Source organism: Fukomys damarensis, unplaced genomic scaffold, assembly GCF_012274545.1.
Source record: "Fukomys damarensis isolate Sample0158 unplaced genomic scaffold, DMR_v1.0_HiC HiC_scaffold_8, whole genome shotgun sequence".
Taxonomy (NCBI): Eukaryota; Metazoa; Chordata; class Mammalia; order Rodentia; family Bathyergidae; genus Fukomys; species Fukomys damarensis.
This window is the reverse complement of record NW_022900920.1, coordinates 18,117,844-18,138,833: the sequence shown is the minus strand read 5'-3', so window position 1 is coordinate 18,138,833 and position 20,990 is coordinate 18,117,844. Positions and strand designations below refer to the sequence as shown.

The following is a 20,990-nucleotide window of genomic DNA, read 5'->3' as shown; positions in this document are numbered from 1 at the left end:
CGCGGCCTCCTTGCCCGCCCGGCCTCGCGACCGAGACCCCTGCTGTCTCTGCACGCAGCGCGCACCGGCTGACTCGAGGGTCGCTCGCAGCCAGGGTGGGGGTGATAGGAAGCCCACCTTCCAGTTCGGCGACTGGGTTGAGGTTTATCTTGACTACTCTCCGGTCTCGGGCATGGAGTGACTCAGGAGGCTGGTGTAAATACTCTTGATTTTTACTTTCTATATTTGAAGTTAAAATTGTATTATTGTTTGAAACTGCTTTCACTAGGAAGATATTCTAGTATAATTTAAAAACAAGAAGGTGCTTTTCTCCCAGGCAGTTTCTAAACTAGAGAGGTTGGAGACTGTCATTGTTGGCCATTGCCTTGCGACATTGCCTCACACTGGAGAGAAAGAGAATGATCCGTATTTTTAATGGCATACATTCCCTTCCTTGTTATGGTATTAAAATTCGTACTTAGGATTTGCTTTCAGCATATAAATAACCAAGGAGTGATATAGAAATGAAGAGCATGGAAATTTGAAAATACAAGTTTGGATTCTTCTCACTTAAAAAATATAATTAAAAATATGTAATTAATATATTGATTTCTTAATTTCCATAGATTCGAGGTTATTTTTCAAGGTGAAAATTGGGAACATAAATATACTTAAAGGAAGTAGCTTACTACTGCCTGGAAAAAACAAAAATACAAGCAGTAAAGAGCTGGGTGAGTTACTAGGGATGGAACCCAGGACCTTGGACATGCTAGGCCAAGCTCCACCTACCATTCAGTACTTGTTACAGCTTCTATCTAGATGTCCCCCCAAAGCTACGACAGTCCTCTATCCAGACTTTTTTTTTGTTAGATAAGAGTCTCATCCACATTGCACCGGCAATTACAGACATGGAATTACAGACATGTGCCATAATGCTCAGCTTTATAAATTATTTTGAGGATTTAAAAACTTACCAAATGCTTTAAAAACCATTATTTCAGGAAATATAGCTCAGTAGTAGAGTGCTTACTTAGACTGTGTGATCCCCACCCCCACCCCCACCCCCACATGCATATAAACCATAGTTTTAGGGGGAAAAAGGCCTATATTTTTCATCTTCATTTTTATGCACTTTTATTTTTGGCAGTGCCAAGGATCAAACCCAGGGCCTTGCAAGTGCTAAGCAAATGCTCTACCAGTGAGATGCATCCCCAGCCTGCACTATTTTTTTCTTAAAAATATTGTTGGGTTTTTTTGTTTGTCTGTTTGTTTTTGAGACAGGTCTCACTACGTAGTTGAAACTGACCTGGACCTCACTAGGGTAGCCCAGGCTGGTCTCGAACTCACAGCACTCCTGCCTCAGCCTTTCGAATGCTGGGATTACGAGTGCTGGGATTACAGGCGTGCACCACCTCGCCCGATTTAAAAATATTACACTGGAGCCAGGCATGATGACACAGGCCTGTAATCCCAGCACTTGGGAAGCTGAGGCAGGAGGATCACTGTGAGTTCAAGGCCAGCCTGTCTCCAAAAAAACAAAGAACAATCCCCCATAAAATAAAATTAAAAAATAAAAAAAAAGAGACAAGAATGTAGCACAGCATGAAGGCCTTAGGTTCAATCCCAAATAGTACACCAAGGGGAAAAAAAGCCTCTACCTACCCAAAAGTGAGACATTGTATATTCAGCAGTTTACATTTACAAGAAATTAATTGTATATTTATTTTGAAGGTTAGTACAAGAGGCTGTAATTAGCTGGGATGGGCATAATGATATATACCTTTTTGTGTGTTTCTTCAGCCTATTACTATATTGGGTGAAACTTGTATTCCTTTAAACCAGCTCTCATACTGCAGACTTCTTGAGTGTGGTACACAGCTATATTTTTGAGGTCCTATTTCTATAGATGAGGCAGGCAGAATCTGCTGGCACCCTTTGTTGGGAGTGAAGATCAAGTTTGAACATATACGTTGCCAGTACTTTGTTTTCAACATGAAACTTACCTAGCAAGTTGGTATCTTCCTGTATCCACCCTATGGATGGAGTAGACCATGCTTTATAAGCTCTTTAAAAGGGAAAGAAAACAAGTTGAGTTGCTCTTTTTGTGCTCAACAAACAAAATACGAATTACTAAGTCAGAAATCCTAGGCTGGAAGATTTGATTTGAAAATTCCAGTCAGAATTTTCAGGTTGAAAGACTTAAAGGTCTTTTACTTCAGTCTTTTACTTTTACTTTAATTTTACTGATAAAGAAATAATAAAGGAGGGGCTGGGGATCTAGCTCAGTGATTCTGCTGCCTGCCTCACAAGGTCCCAAGTTCAATTCCTGGTACCAAAAAAAGAAAAAAAGAAATGATAAAGGAGGATGAGACAAGCAGATTGCAGTTTTAAGTGCAGTCCTGCCAACTTTGTGACCCCGTCACACACACACACAAAAAGAAATGCAGAGTTCAAGTGTGTTTCTGAAGGTCACTAGCTAGTGCCAATAACAAGGAGAGAGCTCTGTGAATGTCCTAATAAAAGGCTGTGGCAGTGTATCCACTTGGAAGTTAGAAGTGGCTTGAAGTTTTACTAAACTGTGCAGCCTATTTGAGTATCTTTTTGTTCTCTCTGCTGTGAGAATGAATATTGGGTCTCTGACCTCTGCTATGGTTGCTTAGATTTTGGTGACTGGATGTGATCAACTCAAAAACAAGAGTTTTCTTTCCAAAATTCACTATTTGAGATTTGTTGACATGGCATCAAAGCATAAAGAGAAAACTAATGTTCAGATAGGAGCCAAATCCCTTAAGCCATTCCTGCTTCACATCTGGCCTTCATTGTTTTCAAACCCATGCTTTGATAATTACAGAACATCTGGATGACTAATGTGTTTTCACTTATGTGAATTATACCTTACTCCAGACTAAATATGGTGGGAAATTTTCAGTGTTGTTTTATATTTAGTAATTGGTTCCTAATCCATAACAAGAAAAGGACTGTTTTGGGGGAATTGAGCTAAGAGGCCCCTCTGAACATCACGTTCCTATTAATCAATAAAAAGACCTGAGTATGAAGATGAGAAAAAGGGGCTGGGGATTTGACTCAGTGGTTCTGCCTGCTTCGAAAGCACAGGTACCAGAGTTCAATCCCCAGTACCCACCCCCCTGCCAAAAACAAAACAAAAACCAGCCTACAGTGAGATACCACTACTCAGCAATAGAAGCAGTGAGTAAATTAAATGGCCAGGGATTTAGCTCATTGGTTCTGCCGCCTGCCTTGCAAGCACAAGGACCCAAGTTCAATCCCTGGTACCAAAAAAAGAAAAAAAAGAGGAGAGAAAGCTCTATTTTGGGAAAGGTCTCAGCTTCAGGATATTTATAGAACAATCAAGTTGGTAAAGAAATGGTTTTTATATAAAGAAGAAAATGACTCACACTTTGTGTTTTAAACTCTGTCCTCTCGTAGGGGATCCTCCGCATTCCCCTAAAGTGGTTTGAGCAGGTCTTTCCTCCCCCTTTTTACCAGGGCAAGTGTCCTGCCATCACTGCAGAGGTGGGACAACCAGAGGCAAAGATATGGGCTTCATCCGATACCATTCTAAGCCCCGGGACCTCCCCACCTGCAGCCTTCCTGGATTTCAATTTTCTGCACACTTAGCCTTCCCATTAATCTCCTGGCAAGTTTTTAGCAGCCTGAGATTTTTCCCTTGTGGAGATAGATGTTAGCATTCACGGTGGAGTCAGGAAGTGCACACTTCCATGTAACCTCTGGTATCCCTCCCTGAAAACAGGGGCCAGGTATTCTGCAGTACTGGTCCCTCTCCACCTCCCTGGGATGACAGACAGACCCTTCTGTCTCACAGCAGTGCTGTTCTTGCTCTGTGGATCTTGGAGGTCACCAACGTAGCTACTTTCAGGGCTTCCTTTAAATAATACAAATTGTAGTTATGTTGCCCGCCCCCCATATCCCATGTTGAATCTGAGTATTCAGGGTAAGGTCCAGAAATCTGTAAGTCCACAAATCTTTCTGGTGATGCTGATTCTGTCGAACTTGCTGTGAGTCATAAGGGCCTCTACTCCATTTGGTAGAGGGGAAATCATGACGTAGTGTGTGCCTTTGTGGGCCCTGGATTCCCTCAAACTATGTCTGCTTCACATCTGAGCTGCCGAGCTTTGCCCAGCCTCCACTTTCCTTCTTGGGGAAACTCTTTTTGTGCCTGGGCTTCTGGAGGTGACTCTGCTGTTGTGGAGAGAGGGTGGCAACAGTCCCAGGCAGAGTCTGGCAGGGTGGCTGTGCAGGAATGGGAATGTGGTCAGACCTTTTTTCCTACACCCCAGGAAGAAGCGAACCAGAGCCTTTCCCTCTGTCTTGTCTTGTCCTCTTACATTTGGGTACTGTCAGAAGTAGAAACATCCTTTCAGAGATAATTGGAAATATTTTGAGTTAGACCTACTATGGAGGGACCTACTATGCTTCAGGTTTAGCAAAAACCCTTGAATTTTCTTAAACATGAGGTCATTCTGCACTTTCTAGATCAACTGCCAACTGTTGTGCCATCGTCCTCATTTCCAGCAAGTTTCAGTCATGGCTGAGGAGAGGCCTTTGCCCTGGACGGACAGCGGTTTGCTGGAGCCGGGGGCAGATGAAGAGCATGGCCACGTGCCTTGGGAACCCAGCTGATCCAGCACCTTTATTTTCCTTCTAACAACAGCCTAAGCCAGGTGTGGTGATGCACATCTGTAATCCCAGCACTGGCGAGGCTAGGCTGAGGCAGGAGGATCACTGTGAGTTCAAGACCAGCCTGGGCTACACAGTGAGTTCCAGGTCAGTCTTAACTGCATAGTAAGACCCTGTCTCAAAAAACCAAAACAAAACAAAACAAAAGAACAGCCTGTTTGGTTCACACAAAACTGACTGCACTTCTGACAACATAAAGTGTTCCCTGTTTTGTGCAGTGTGCCCTTTCTGACAGTAGTGTCCATAGGCAGGAACCTGTGGCAGCATTTGACGGTGGCCAGGCCTGGGATATTACCAGGGCTGGTGGTGAGTCAGAAAGCTTCATACCTCCTATGAAGCTTGACTAGTGCTGTCCTCATTTCTGGAATGACACGCAGTTGCCTTATGTAAACCATTCTATGTATTTATTACTTTTCATTTTATTGGCATTTAAAAATGATATTCTGATGTTTACCATCCAAAGTAGGAAACCATAGATAATCCAAGCCTGTCTTTCTCCTTCAAGTTTTGCTGTTTTAATATGGATGCTAGAAAAAGGCCCTGCTTATTAGGAACCTCTGAGACCCTCTGGAATTGACCAACATCAGTGAATCCTCCATCACACTTGGCTGTGTTATTTGCTAGCCTCCTCTCCCTAGCTCTGGGCTGTCATGAATCAGCTCCACACTGCCACGATTTCTGCCTCAGACTTCAGACTCAGCCAGACTTCTGTGGCCAGTCACCAATTCCCCTCCCACATTTTTGTTTTGGTTTTTTTGTTTGTTTGTTTGTTTGTTTTGATATCAGGGATTGAACTCGGGACCTTTCACTTGCGAGGCAGGTGCCAGAACCACTGAGCTAACAAACTGTTTTCTTGGTTTTTTTGTTTGTTTTTTTGTTTTTTTGGGGTACCGCGGTTTGAACTCGGGTCCTTGTAACTACGAGGCAGGTTGCAGAACCACTGAGCTAAATCCCCAGCCCTCCCCCTCCTGCATTTTGTAGATGCAGAAGTTGATCTCAGTCTCTCAGTCTGGTACTTGTGACACTGTGTGATGTCTGGTGTTATTAAGTCTTCACATATTTCTATAAAGCTATCTTTGCAACCTTGGCAGCTTTTCAGGAAGCCAGGCACTGTGCAAAAGCTTAACAGAAAGGATTTCTTTAGGAAGGAATGGATGTAATTATTTTGATCTGTCAACATATTGATACATATGTTCCAGATATGGATGTGTGCTTTTACAAAACTTGTCTCTTTAAATCTTCAAGATAACTCTCTGAGAAACTACTAAGTGTGTCTTATGCATGAGAAACAAAGCTCAAAGAGAGAATTTGCTTGGCCCTTGGTGTAAAAGAATGGCTGTCGTAGCTTTACCAGTCTGGGGTCCTGCAGGAGGGACAGACACTCTTGCCCTTAGTGAGCCAGGCCGCTTCATACTTGGTCTCCCCAGGTTCAGTCCCAGGTGGTAAACAGCCTGAATCTGTCTGTATACTTGGTCAGAGATACTGGCCCACTTCCCAAGCCTATGTCTAAACTTAGGAGATGGGTCCTAACCTTCATCACTTATTCATCTCATCTGAAATGTACTGAGTACCCACTGGGTTTAGGTCACAGTTTTAAATGCCATAGAGGAAAACTTACTTCAATGCCTTTTTCTATGAAATACATCCTCCTTCCCTCAGTCAGAAGCAGGCTGTCCCTGCTCTGGACTCCATATTACCCTAATTCAAATCTTTTTACACAAGGTGGGCACATGGCTCATTTGCCTGTCGAGAGCTGGACAGACAGAGTCCATCTGTTTATCTCTCTGTCAGTGCCTGAGGAGGGCCTGTACCCTTGCTTAGTAGAAATCAAACAAGTGACTCTCTGTGGGCCTGCACAGGCTGATTAAAGAAAAGCTGCCCCTTATGATATATAGATAGGTGTCTGTGTCAGGGGAATCCTGTGGGTCCCTCAGCACTGCAGTGTTGTCCCTGGTTCCAGATGTCCCCAGAGGCCTGTCCTTTTGACTACTTTCTGAATGGCCTTTTCTGCACAGATGATGTCAGCATTGATTTTTTTTAAGTCCCTCCTGATGGGTCTGGAAAAGCTCTACTTTGTTCCCATCAGTGACACAGCATCTTCCAGCAGTACTGCAGGAGGAGCTGGGAGCCTAAAGCAGCCAGACACAGCTACACAGACAGAAGTCTGGGCACTGGGAAAATGGGTCTTTCTAGTGTTTTGTTCTTGTGGCTGACAGTAAGATCAGACATGTATATATACAAAGCTTCTTATTCACTCTTAGTTCAGAAAAGCCAGAGTCACAGATTGCTCCCTGGCCTGTGTCTGGAGCCTGTAAACATCTCAGCTGTCCAAATCTCTCAGCACAGGGCTGTGCCCTGGTGAAGTGAGGGGAGACTTACTTCTTGCTGAAAATTCCTCAGCATCCCTTTGGAGAACAAACATTTCCTATTTCAAAATAACTTCTTCAATGCCCACTAAAGTAGAATTACAGGGGTAGATTTTTCCCCTAGTTATTTTCAAAATTCTTCTTGAATGAGTGCATGAATGAATGGTTTAAAAAATCCAAACAGTGGAGGATAGGAAGGCACCTGTGTAAGCAGAAGAAAAGGCAGTCAGTTTGCTGGTTGATTGAACCTTCTGGATCAGTGCAGGAGGCTCCCCCTCGGCATCAGAACAGGGCCAGCCATCCTGCTGGGTCAGAGTGAATCCTTTTCTGCAAAAGCCCCGGTGCTGACAGTGACCCTGTGCCAGGTGCTAGTGCAGTCTTGGTGCTGTGGTGACTCAGAGTGTCTTCCCTCGCTCGCCCTGCCATGGCTGGGCCGATGACTCAGCACAGATCGGTGGCTCCCTGACCCAGGGCACTTGAATGTTCCAACTCTGAACCTCAGCCGAGCTCAGCCAGGCGAAATGGAATGCTTTCTCTCCTGCCTCATTTTACCCCAGGAACAGGAAGGGCTTGGAGCCATTAATCACACGTGAATGTTATGGTACATGGGTACTGCAGGGAAGGGATAGCAAAAGGGTTAGCGTATGCCTGACCTTACCATCAGATATACAGGTTCTAGAAATCTTAGGTAAATTGTTCTCTCACCCAGAACTCATTCCTCTCCTGTCCTGTTCTGTTCAATGGGCACTTACTCAGCAGGATTGGGAAACCAAATCGAGATGTTGTTTGGAAGGTGTCTAGTCCAAATTGAATGGATGAGTATGAGTAGTCCCTGGAGGTGTTTACAGCCTCTGCTATAGGTTAGGATGGTGTCTGCAGTTACGCATTTGGCTGCCCCGGATGACAAGCCTGGTCTTTTAGCTCTCAGGTAGACTTGAAGTCTTGCTTCTCAGAAGCTGAATCTTTTCTTACTCCCCTTGTATCAAGCTTAACTGATTTCTCCCACTGGTGTGCTGTCCTGGGCTTCCTGAGCCCCTTCTGAGGATGGTATGGAGAGGAAGGCTGTTGGGCTTTCTGGACCCTCAACCAATCCTCAGCTCCACGAGTCTATTGACTCAGCTAGGATCTTCTGCCTGAGACAGGCCAGTGACTGTGGTTGTCACGGGGAGAATGCTTGGAGAAGCTGCTTAGGCTGGGGAGAAGAGTACCCCAGGAATTTCCAAAGGGTTTCACTGCTGGTCACACAAAAGGTCTCTCCTTGTTCACCTGGTGATGAATTGGAGGATTTTTTTTCTTTTGGTGAAGTATGTTATATGCTTGCCACCCAACAAATGGAATGTCCATATGACCAGCACGCTCGCTTTTTGTATGGGACACAGCTTTGAGAATGCCATGGAAAGGTACCGGAAGTGAGGGTGGTCCCGTCCTGGGCTTTTTCAATTCAGACAGGGATTTCTTCCTGGTGTGGAGGCTTCAGGTACTTTTCTATCTGTGACTCCTGGCTTTAATTTGTTTAAAGCAGATTGCCTTGTTGTTTTTATTTTTCTGAAGAGGACATTGGTAGTGTGAATTGTCCTGGAATTGTGGGTTCAGGATGTAAATGTCCCTCAACTGGGCTTCTCGGTCTGCCTGTATATCAACTTCCTGTGTGACCTTGGGCCCCATCCTATTGCCACAGCTGCTAAATGAAATCCTTGAAGAAGGCTACAAGAGGTGGCAGACAGTGGGGAGGCTGGAGGCTGGCTCTAAGACTCTAGCCCTTCCTGTAGCCAGGGAAGTAACCAGCAGCTGCCAGTGGACATGTTTAGCTGGGGGACCACTTGTAGCCCTTTGGTGTTGAGATGCCAGCGGATGTTCTATACCCTGGTGGACTTTCTGTGCCCCAGCCCGGCCTGGCCTCTCTCCTTTAGTTCTCTGGATCATTTAGAGGAACTCCATCAGTGCAATGGGGTGTTGGCTTCTCTGTGCAAGCCCCTGCTCTGTTGGAGAGAGGGCAGAGCTCAGGGCTTGGGCCCTTAGAATAGATTTTTGGCTGTTTCTTCCAGGTTAGTGTTCAGCAGAGATAATGGCATCCTTGCTAATCAATACTTCTAAGACTGTCACATAAAGAGACTTTCAGCTCTAACTGGCTTTTACCAACTTGGTAAGAACAGCTGAGGAACTGGGCCTCATAAACAATAGGACCAACCAACTGCTGCTGGAGAAAGTCTGGCCCATGAGTGATTAGGTAGGGAATAAAGCAACAGGATTCTATAGGGCAGGAGGTAGCTTGGAGTTGAGGAAGACCTTCTCATGCCTTATTTTGCTGAAATCTTTCATAAACTGCTGGAAGATAGGAGGATTTTTAGAGTTGAAATAACTGAATCTTAAAAAGAAGATTTTAAGAAGTCACCGCCTGGTAAAAGCAGGGAGAGATTGGAGCCCGGTGTGCCAGCTTGCAGGAATAGAAAATTCCTACTTATCTAGACACAACTGTAAAGAGAGATGATGATGTTTCATCTTCTAAAAATTTGCTCTTGTAAAAACACACATGGACATCCATTTCACTAATCGGGATACAAATGGCTGTTTATATATCAGACTGACACTAATAATGCTAATTTATTTGTAATGGCCTGTTGTACTAAGCAGAAAGTTGTAGGATATTGAAGCTCAACTCTATGAATTAGATGAAAGCTTCGTGTTTATTTCCCGCCTGACAAAGTGAGCCAAGCCATTTAATTTTTACCTAGACCCTAGCTACAGGGAAAGTTCCAGGATTACTTCTTTCTTCCATCTGTTTTTTTTTTTTTAATTTTGAAGTGTTAGTAAAACTCAACACCTGACCTGGGTGAAGGCTCTTCTGGCCTAAAAACCCAGTTAACAAAATCTGTGTCCTACTTAAGGCTCTGGGGCTGTCAAGTCAGAAGTGTTATGGGGCAGCCCTAGGAGTAAGTGCACTCACTAATGGGGCCAAAGTTCAAAGCTGATGGGGGACAGACTGTTTTTAGGGTTCCTAGGACCACTAACATAGAGGGTTCCAGTTGTGGATGGGCCAGCGCAAACCCTTTTCCCACACCGGCCCATGAATGTTCTCAGCTTACATATCAATAGGTGCACAACTAAAGGGACCCTGGGCAGGGCACTCTCCCTGCCCCAATTCAAGGACTGCTGGCTGGAGGTTGGTGTTCAGCCTCTTCTTCGTTTGGTACATGAGACTTTGGGTGCCTTGAATTCCAGTAGTTGCTGACATGAACCCATTGCTCAAGGTCCTCATGTACCTACCTATTAGGGTAGACCAAGTTGAGCTGTCCTTAGAGTCTGTTTTTTTTTTTTTTTCCGTTTCCTGGGTGCTCCATTGTCCCCTACAGATGGAGAACCACAGATTTGTAGAACATTTCTGGGCCTTCCCTGGATTTTACAGCTGAGTAAACTGGGGTCCTGGGAAGGGATGCAAGCTGCTTAGATAACACATTTTGGGGCAGAGCAGGAAGTGGGACCAAGTACAGTTTCTTGCAGGTCTCCCAGCTGTTCCCTTTCTGGCTGTGTACTTGTTACAAGTCAGCAGTGAAGCTTAGCTATGGTCGTCAGCAGATAAGCCCATTCGCAGGCCCAGGCTCAGAGTCAGGCTTTCTTTAATAATAAAGTCTTAACTCTTATAGGGCAAATTTGGGTGATTTGTTCCTGCTTTTTCTTCCTGCCGACTCACACATGGAATTGTTTGGAGCCCCGAGACATACCTCAGAGGATTTTAATGCAATATGCAAACAAGGGGGAAGAATTACTCATCCATTTTATAAATTAGAGTACTGAGATATAAGCAGTGAACGTGGGGCTCTGGGGCTCTTATTTCCTAATTGAATCTTGAATGTCTTCCTGATGTCTTTACCCAAATACAAGGATAGTGAGCTGAGCTGCATGCAGGCTGGTCTTGAGGAGAGGAGAATCAGGAGTCATTTGCTTGGTGGCTGTGATTGTACCTCACTGCCTGTCACATGATCTCACAGAGCGACTGCTTAGTCCCTGTTGAAGTCTAGACAGGGCAGGCAGAGAGTCTGAGCTGCAAAATGCTGGTGTAACCAAGAAGCCATCTCTATATATGTGCTTGAACTTGAGAGCACTTCTTAATGGACTGAGAGGATAGGTTTTAGTCATGTCCTAGGGCAGGGATGACAAACCTTTTAGAGCTTTCAGTGACAGCAGATAGCTGGCTGTGACCCTGTGCCATAGGTTCACCACCACTGGTCCAGGGGAATTATAAATCTTGCACTTGTTTTTCATTTGAAAACATCTTTTTAAAACAAGATTATGATGAAAACACCATAGAAGATAGAATGGGCAGCGTGACTCCTCAGATGGTGCTTTTTACATGGTAAAAACAGGCTACAGTAAGACTAGTGCAGATGCAGTAGGAACCTTAGAGGTTTTGGCATTTCCAGCGCAGACCTTATTGTGCACAGGAGTTTCATTTTTTCTTTAAATTGTTCATTCAAGTGCAAGTGTTAATTGTCTGTTTTGTGAAGTGAGTGCGGTCTGTTGCTTACCTAAGGCAAAACCCTATAATAGAAGGGGGCCTGGAACTCCTTTCAAATGTGACATTCACAGAAAGACGCAGTTTTTTTTACTCATGCAGACCCTGGAGCACAGACCTCAGGGTTGTAAGGAAAAGCAGCCTCCAGGCTGCCCTCCCCTCGTGGCCATCCAGCTTGTGCCTGCTGGCAGCATGATTTTTTCCATTCAGTTCCAAGTTCAAGACCTGAGTCTTGGTGGAGAACCCATTCCTTCCTTTCTCCGGCTCTGCCAGCCTCCTCCACTCTCCCCTCTGTCCTCCCATTCCCTCCTGTGTCTCTGCCCTGCTGTGCTATCACCTCTTTACTCATCCCTGACCTCTTCCCTCACTTTCTGATGTGCCCTAGTTTTTCCTTTTTCAGCTCCTCCCATCCAGCTGAGGCTTTGTCTCACCGTGATGATCAGCAACTCTGAGGACAGGACGTGGGCCTCCAGCCTCGTCTTCTCCTATGGCTCAGTACTTTCTGTCCAACCTCCCTTCCAGCTGCTGCTCTGACAGTGACCACACTGACGCTGCCCAAGGTGACCTGACCTAGACACGATACTTTTGGAAAGACCAAAGTTGGGCATCAGCTCTAGCACACAGCCTCTGTCATGGTCCTTGAGCAGGATGAGTGCTCCTCCCTCATTTCATTCCTTCTTCTTTCTTCCCTTTTCTCTTTCATGTGAGGTGTGAAATGAAATACAGTCACTGAGTTGCATAAAATGTGGACCAGCTCTATAGCCTTCCCGATCCCGGGGCTCTCCCCAAGGAGCCACTTCGTCGCTTGTCTGAGGATCTCAGGCCCTGGCAGGGGACAAGGGGCGTGGGGTTGGAAACTCTTACCTGTTAGACTAACCTGTTAGATTTGGGTAGTATGGGTGGGCTCTATAGGGCTACAGGGAAGTGTAGCTTTTGATAGATTTCTCCATAGGTATACACCGTCACCACCTATCCCTATCGCCATCACTTAGTTTTATCCATCACTTTGGGTTTCTTTGATACTTGGAAGCCTCAAGAGCATAATCTTGTGCCTCTTTGAGGAAGGGGCTCATATTTGTCATGGGCTTGGGTGTTCCTCTTAGTGTGTTTTATAAAACTGTATCGTGGTTCTGCACAGTGGACATTGCCTACTCTGGTTTCTACAGAAGGAAATGAAGGCTAAAAGAGGTAAGAGAATTATCCAGGCTCACAGGGCTGTTACTAATGGAGACAAGAATGAACTTGGGTCCTGTTGGGGCTAACCACCCTTGAAAAGCCCTGCATTGCCCTCATACCTCAGCCTCTGCTGCTTTGTAAATTGCTTCCTGTTTGTTTTGTGCATTGTAAACCCATCCTGTTGGCCCCCAGTGCAGAGGTCACACCTGTTGGGGCCGATCATGCTGTCGGATGGGGGAGTCCAGGCTTGCTAGCTGCTTGGCTTTGAGTGGGTGCAGTGACGGAGGCTTTGAATATGGCTAGGAGACAGTGAGCCCTGAGAGGCCAGCACAGATGATTTCACAGGACTTAGGCAGGCTCCTGATTGCAGCTGGAAGGAAATCCCAGTTAGTGGACACATTGCCCAGAGGAATGTTGTGGCTCAGGACTGAGCAATAAAGGACTTCTTCAGTACCCCTGGCTGGCACCCTTTGGTGCCTCCCTCACAGCAGGAGCTGGATTCTGAATGTGAGGCCTGGATCCACTCCTGCTCCTGAGAGGAGTGACCTGAGAGTTAAGCAAACTAAAATAATGCTGCTGCCCTGAGCACGTGGGTATTCTAATCTGAGAGTGCCAAGTGCCTGTCTGCAGTGTCCCCAAGGACACAGTGACACCCTTGCCTTTCCTGTGTTTAGGAGCTTTACTAGAGCAAGGACTCAGCAGGAGTGAGGCAGTTGGTGGGTCTGAAAGAGCTAAATTCCATGGCCAGCCACCTGGTCCCCACATCTGTGTATAAACAGCAACATTGCAAAACTAATGGTCTCTTCACTCAAACTGCAAATCAGCCTGTGGTTCCTGTCCTTTTGACCAGTTTTGCAGCAAAAATTGTACTTGGCAGTCTCATAGATCCTCAGTGTAGAGATGCCTTGGGGGGGTCTTACTATATAGTCCAGGCTTGAACTGACGTTGCCCACGCTGGCACCGAACTCATGGCAATCCTCCTGCGTCAGCCTTCCAAGTGCTAGGATTACAGGTGTATCGAGAGACACCTCCTTAAAGAAGGTTCACTCCCTTTAATACCGATGTACTCAGATATGTACATGTGACCCAGACCATTAGATCCCCTGTGGAGGGATCCTCCATGCTGAGGAGGGGATGGTGAGGGTTGTGTTACGCTGCCTTGGTGAGAGATGGCATTGCCCAGGGAGCTGCTGGCCGGCCTTGTCTGAAATAAGATCTTTCCCTATGGTACATTTTGGAACTTGGCCTTCTCAAGGGTCCCAAAATAGCCAGGCCACGGAAGGGAGAACTTCATGAGAGGACATAAGAGAGGGACCCCGACTGCTCCTCACCGAAGCATGCTTTGTGGTGTTAAAGAAAAAAAATTATTCTGTGCTGCTTGTTAAGCACAGTGGGAAAGACTGCAGTGGGGTCTTGTAGAGGGAGGGAGATTGGGCTCAACTCCCAGTACAGCATCATGGCAAGTGGGAATTTGTAGCCAGGCAGCAGCATGAGGGTCAGTGAATGGAAAACAACTAAAAGGAACGAACATCCAGGGAAAGGGAGATTCTGGCTAAACTGACCTAACAGGATTCTTGCTTCAGACCGGCCAGGGTGCTCAGAAGCCCCTGGCGTGGGGGCAGTTGAGTCAGGGAACCTGATCAGATAACCGAGGATGATCAGATACCACAGGCAGGAGGGAAGTTCTGGCTCACCCGATTCAGCAGGGTTCTTTTGCTAAAACTGGATCTCATAAGGAAGTGCACAGTTGGGCCCAGGCAAAGCTTGAGTGGTTCAGGAGTTTGGCTGCCAGACTCTTGTCAGTTGGCATAACACTAGCACCATTAATTCCTGGGTTTTGCTCCCTTCCTGTGACGCTTCTGCATTCCTGCATAGCTCACTCCCTTGGAGCTTGTCCTAACAATATTCCCGAGAGAGCAGTGCCTCGCCCTTCACTTTTCTGTAAAGATTTCCAGGTTGTGCTGTGTTTGGATCTGTTACAAACTCTGGGAACCTTGAGGGCCTTTTGGGAAGAAGAGAAGCTTGCTGTAATTTCGTTCTGGGAGTTGACTCTTGTTCCTGGGGGATCACCTTCTGGTCTAGGACTCTGAAGATTTGCGGGACAGCCAGCAGCTCTTCTACCTACACCGCTGCAGAAGCAGGGGCTGTGGAGTAGCTGGGCTCCCTGTGCTTCGCTGTCCAACCACTGGAAGATCACAGGACTCAGCACCACTATTTCCTCTTCAGGGTTGTTTTCTTTCCAGTCTCTAATCAATCTATTTCTCCACATTTTATTTTAGGAAACTGCATCTTCTGCCAATGGCCCTTCACGGGAGGGGTCCAGGCTGCTGCTTACTAGGGAAGGCCATCCTGTGTATCCTCAGCTCCGGCCAGGCTACATTCCCATTCCGGTCCTCCACGAAGGCTCTGAGAACCGGCAGCCACACCATTTCCGTGCCTATCCCCAGCCTGGGACACAGCGATTCCGAACCGAGGCGGCGGCAGCCGCTCCTCAGAGGTCCCAGTCACCTCTGCGTGGTATGCCAGAGGCCACCCAGTCAGATAAACAGTGTGGCCCCGTGGCAGCAGCTGCAGCAGCTCCGCCCCCAGCCTCCCACGGACCTGAGGTAAGGCAAGGCCTTGCTCATCCTGGGCCCAGCGCCAGTTTGTACACCAGGGGCTGGGCCTCCCCTGCAGCATCACAGGTCCCCCTGCAAAGACAGTTTGACAGCCCCACATTATCCCTAGGTGTTTCACAGGTGTGTTTTCCATGTGGCCTGCTCGGGAGTCACATGGCTTTTTTTTTCTTTCTTTCTTTTAGTACTGGGGATTGAGCTCAGGGCCTTGCACTTGCAAGGTAGGTGCTGTGCTACTGAGCTAAGTCCCCAGCCCAACATGGCTTATTTGTGTACTTAAGGAACTGGAACCAAGAGAATAAACTATAAACTGATTGTTTCAGATGCGTAAAGGTAGAAGTAGCAGAGCTAGAACCAGCCTGGCCTCCTGGCTTCTGATTGTGGTATTCCCTATTCATGCTGGGCTTTTTGTTTCAGAGAGAGCTGTATTATTATTTTGGTCAGTGTGATACTTATGGAGAAATACAAACTGCTCAGAGCTATGTTGATAATGAAAACAAAGCATCACCCACAGTTTAAAAGGAATCTCAAATAGGAATTAGGAAGGCAGCAGTTCTGAGATAGGGTTTTATTCCCAAAGCCCAGCACTTCAGGGTGTGCTGGTAGATTCACTGCATTAGTAGAGCGCATTAATAGCTAAAGAATAGTTGCTAATCTGGCTCTTAGCAGTAAGCTGTCTTCATTTTCCTGTCTGTTCATCATCCCCTCCAGTCCACTGACATTATTCTTGAGCACAAATTTTCATTTCCTGCCTACACCCAGCACTGTGATTGCCTCTCTGTTCTGAATCTGTTTGGCTTCACCACCTGCTTGGGGGTGAAAAGTTGTGGTTAAACATGAGATACAAGGAAGCATTTTTGGAGAGGCGACACTTACATTTATAATGTTTTTGCTGCAAAAATCAGTGACACATCAATCTTTGGAAATTTAAACTAACAAGATCCTTAGACTCCACACTTGGAAGGCTGAGGCAGGAGGATTTCTGTGAGTTTGAGACCAGCCTGGGCTACATAGTGAGTTCCAGATCAGTCTCTACTACATAGTGAGACCCTGTCTCAAAAAATAAAACAAAACAAAACAAAACAAAAAGATCCTTAGACTTCAACTGGGGAGACACCCTTTTCATATTCTAGACAAATGGGATCCACAAGAGAAAGGGATCTGGCCTGGGGCCCTGGGCTGGACAGAGGAATGCAGCTCCCCATTACTCAGCTGGTTCTTTCTGGATTAGAGAAAGGGTTAAGGAAAGGGGCGTGAGAGGATATGTAGTCACAACAGACACAGTGGGTGAACACCTCCTGTGTGCGCTGCTCGTGTGCGGAGTGTACACAGATGATTCTACGGAATTCACAACAGCTGTGGATGGGGCTGTTATTCTTCTCAATTCAGATGGGGCTCAGGAAAAGCTACTGAGCTGCTAAGCATTGGAACCCAGTCTTCTTTATTCCAGAGTTCTCAGTCTTAATAGTTTTTTGCAGTCCCAGGGGTGGAACCTAGGCCTCATTCGTGCTAGGCTCACACTCTACCCCTGAAACACCCCCCACCCCTAGCACTGCAGTTTGAGAGTGGAAACCTTTCCCAGGTGGCAGATGTTGGGGAGCAAGGTGCTGGGGAGCAGGTGCATGTCGGAAGGCTGGATTGCCAGAACAGCGTATCATTCACGGACGGCGCGTCCTCTATCCTTTGTCTCTCACAGCGGTCCCAGTCTCCAGCTGCCTCTGACTGTTCATCCTCGTCCTCCTCGGCCAGCCTGCCCTCTTCGGGCAGGAGCAGCCTGGGCAGTCACCCGCTGCCCCGGGGCTACATCCCCATCCCAGTGATACATGAGCAGAATGTCACCCGGCCGGCAGCCCAGCCTTCCTTCCACCAAGCCCAGAAGACTCACTACCCGGCTCAGCAGGGCGAATACCAGACCCACCAGCCTGTGTACCACAAGATCCAAGGGGATGACTGGGAGCCCCGGCGGGCAGCTTCGCCGTTTAGGTCACCGGTCCGAGGCGCATCCAGCCGGGAGGGCTCGCCGGCCAGAAGCAGCACACCAGTGCACTCCCCGTCACCCATCCGTGTGCACACTGTGGTGGACAGGCCTCAGGTAGGGAAGCCAGGTGCTCGCACACAGCTGTGAAAGCATCAGAGCTCCAGGCACTGAGTAGCTCTCTGTGCCCTGGACATCCCCTTCAGCTCTGCTGAGTTAGTGTAAATAAAATTGGAAAAAAGCGAGGTTCTAGAAATTGCTGGTCCACAGCAGAAATGCACGACAGGGGACATGAACTCTCAGTACTTTCTGCAGCTTCTGCTCAGCTGGTTGTTTTCCACCGTGGCTGCTTTTAGGGCTGAGGAAACAATGAGGCAGAGCTTCTGCCGTCACTTTCACACTTGGGACCAGGTTCCTCTGTGCGCTCTGCACCCCAAACACCGCCGGCACCCAGTGTGCCAGGTAACCCGTCTCCTCGCTGTTTCTGCTTCTCCGCTCTGCAGGTCTGTGCCACTTACTCCCTTCTCTATGACTTTGCTTGGGCTGAACCTGCTCCCTGAAACACCAGCACAGTCTGTTTTCCCTCCCCTCCAAAGGACCCATGAATAAGTGTGGGGCATCTTCTCCCTACAAGCAGCGGCACAATCTAAGGACCTGGAAAAGAAAAAAAAAATCCTAATTTTACAGTTGGTTTTGGAAATAAGTGCATCCTTTAAAAGAGAGTTGTGAGATTTATACAGCAAAGTATGATATGCCCTTAGTTCAAATTCATTGTTTGCTAACATTTTGCTGCGTAGGCGTTGTCACTCCCCTCCCGCCATATAATCACTATTTTAGAGTTAGTTGTAGATATCATGCACCTGTACTCCTAATTACATCAGCAGATATTTTCATAAGAAAAAGCCATCCGTAGCTGAGCATGGTGGCACACACCTGTAATCCCAGCACTCTGGAAGGCTGAGGCAGGAAGATAGCAAATTTGAACCCAGCCTGGGCAACTTAACAAAACTTTGTCTCAAAATTAAAAAAAAAAAAGAAAAAGGAAAAGGATGGAGTGTAGCTCAATGAGAAGGCTTTGGGTTTAATCCCCAGTTTAAAAAACAAAAACACCAGGCTGGGCGTGGTGGCACACACCTGTAATCCCAGCACTCAGGAGGCTGAGGCAGGAGCATCGCTGTGAGTTCGAGACCAGCCTGGACTACATAGTGAGTTCCAGGTCAGTCTCAACTACATAGTGAGACCCTGACTCAAAAAAGACCCCCCCCCAAAAAAAAATTTAAATTAAAATTAAAAAATAGATTAGTCTGGCCAGAAACCATTAGTCCAGGCCAGTGATGGTGAACCTTAGAGCTTTCAATAATAAATAGCCTGCTTCGGCACACACTGCATAGACTTGCCACCACTGGTTTGTTTGGTTTTTTAATGGTGCCAAAATTTTGAAAAGTTAGAGGTGAAGAGGTATGGGAGAAACCAGCTCTGCAGAGCAAACCTGGGCAGAACAAGAGAAAAAGAAGATAAAAGCAAAAATCAAAGTACATGCTCTATCTGGAAAATGCAGTGTGGGCTACCATGGAAAGTCGCAATAACCATATTTTTGTTTTTGGAGACAGGGCCTTACTATGTAGTTCAGGTTGGCTTTGAACTCATTGTGTAGCCTTGAACTTGGCAATCTTCCTGCCTCAGCCTTCCTAGTGCTGGGATAACAGGCGTGTGGCACCACATCCACAGGCTATCACAGGTTTAAAAAAGATAATTTCTTTTCTGAAGTAGGAGATGAAAAGGTCACACCACAGGGGGAGACTTTGCACAGTAAGGACAGAGAATCAGGGACAGTGACTCCGTGCTTGCATCCTGAGTCAGAGTCACTCAAGACTGCTGTGAACAAACCCTGTTCAGTGGTCAGCATGAGGTTTGGCTCTTTTCATTTTTGATAACTATATTGTCCCCACTCCCTTGTCATAAGAATACCATCTACACAGTAATTCGGTGAGAGGTAACAAATAGTCCAGAGTGATCAATGGAAATTTTTAAAAAATGGTTTAGTCATATAGACGATTAATACTACATTTAAAATTTGGTTGTTGGTTGACTCTGAAATTTTTTTATATTGGTAAACTTAAAAAAAATTTTTTTTCCTATTTTCTTTCCAGTTGATACCAGCTATGGTCAGCTGCCTGTGACTTTCAGCCAGTTATTAATAATACCTCTGTATCCATTTTTTTTTTTTTTTCAGCAGCCCATGACCCATCGAGAGTCTCCTCCTGTCACTCAACCAGAAAACAAACCAGAAAGTAAGCCAGGCCCAGCTGGACCAGATCTCCTTGCTGGACACATCCCGATTCAAGTGATCTGCAAGGAGGCAGATTCTAAGTCTGTTTCCCAGAAGCCACCCCCTCCCTCTGAGAAGGTAGAAGTAAAGGTCCCTTCTGCTCCAATCCCTTGTCCTTCTCCCAGCCCCACCCCTTCTGCTGTCCCTTCTTCCCCAAAGAATGTGGCTGCAGAAGAGAAGGCATCCCCCAGCCCTGCTCCTACAGAAACTACAGCCCCCAAACCAGAAGCTGAGGCCCCACCGAAACATCCGGGTGTTCTGAAAGTGGAAGCCATCCTGGAGAAGGTGCAGGGGCTGGAACAAGCTGTAGACAACTTCGAAGGCAAGAAAACTGACAAAAAGTACCTGATGATTGAAGAGTATTTGACCAAAGAGCTGCTTGCCCTGGATTCTGTGGACCCTGAAGGACGAGCTGATGTGCGTCAGGCCAGGAGAGATGGTGTCAGAAAGGTTCAGACCATCTTGGAAAAACTCGAACAGAAAGCAGTTGATGTCCCGGGTCAAGTCCAGGTTTATGAACTCCAGCCAAGCAACCTTGAAACCAATCAGCCACTTCAGGAGATCATGGGGATGAATGCCATGGCAGCAGACAAAGGAAAGAAAAGTGCCGGAAATGAAGATCCCCAAACTGAAACCCAGCAGCCAGAAGCCAAAGAAGCAACAGCTGCAAACCCTAGCAGCACCACGGACTCAGCTGGCAACCTCACACCATAGTCGACCCGCAGTCGGAATCAGACTTGGAACTGATCGTGTGCTTTAGGGAATTTTAAGTTGCATGTATTTCAGGAACTTTAAGTCAGTTGGTTTTTATTATTTGTAGTCACTTGGTACACAGTAATTTGGGTGGAGGCAAAATACTAATACAAGAGCTAAAAGGAAAATGATGCTTTTCTTCTGTATTCTTATTCTGTACAGATAAAGAAGTTGCTTGTTTCAGAAGTTTAACCCCATTGCTTATTGTTTCGGGTCCCTTTCTGTGCATGGGCACCACATGTTAGCCGCGATTGCGAACTGTCTTCCTATAGCTCTGGACTGAAGGAATTTGCGGGGGAGGTAGATGGGGAGTCAATTTCCCATCACATAAAGTATGAAATGCATTTTTTGGAAATGTTGCCATTTTAATGGGATGATTTTCATCTCGTAGTTCAAATATCTAAATTTAGATAGAATAAGATGTGTAAGGAGCTATAGTATTATCTGTATGTTGGATGACTTTAATGTTATATTTGCAAAGAGGAAAAAAATAAAGTAATTATATAACTCAGTTTTGTGTGAGTATGATTTGTAAAACTTTGAAGAGTGGTGACATGAAGATTGTCCC

General features: G+C 46.3%; 1 protein-coding gene across 1 annotated transcript; it reads left to right on the top strand.

Annotated features, from left to right (window-relative positions):
- The first annotated feature begins 4,545 nt into the window (after window positions 1-4,545).
- Window positions 4,546-20,628, top strand: Bag3 (BAG cochaperone 3). The gene is made up of 7 exons (XM_010634654.2): window positions 4,546-4,620; window positions 4,917-5,004; window positions 11,975-12,069; window positions 14,706-14,777; window positions 15,030-15,356; window positions 17,062-17,457; window positions 19,574-20,628. Exons 1-7 carry the CDS (start codon window positions 4,546-4,548, stop codon window positions 20,381-20,383), a joined length of 1,863 nt encoding a protein of 620 aa, XP_010632956.1. The 3' UTR covers window positions 20,384-20,628.
- Window positions 20,629-20,990: the final 362 nt, after the last annotated feature.

Bases quoted from the DNA above. Each gene is read 5' to 3' on its own strand.
- Bag3 (XM_010634654.2), top strand. From the start codon at position 4,546: ATGGCTGAGGAGAGGCCTTTGCCCTGGACGGACAGCGGTTTGCTGGAG. The intron at 12,070-14,705 runs GTACTTTCTGTC...AAAGATTTCCAG, and splicing joins TCGTCTTCTCCTATGGCTCA to GTTGTGCTGTGTTTGGATCT. The intron at 17,458-19,573 runs GTAGGGAAGCCA...TTTTTTTTTCAG, and splicing joins CTGTGGTGGACAGGCCTCAG to CAGCCCATGACCCATCGAGA.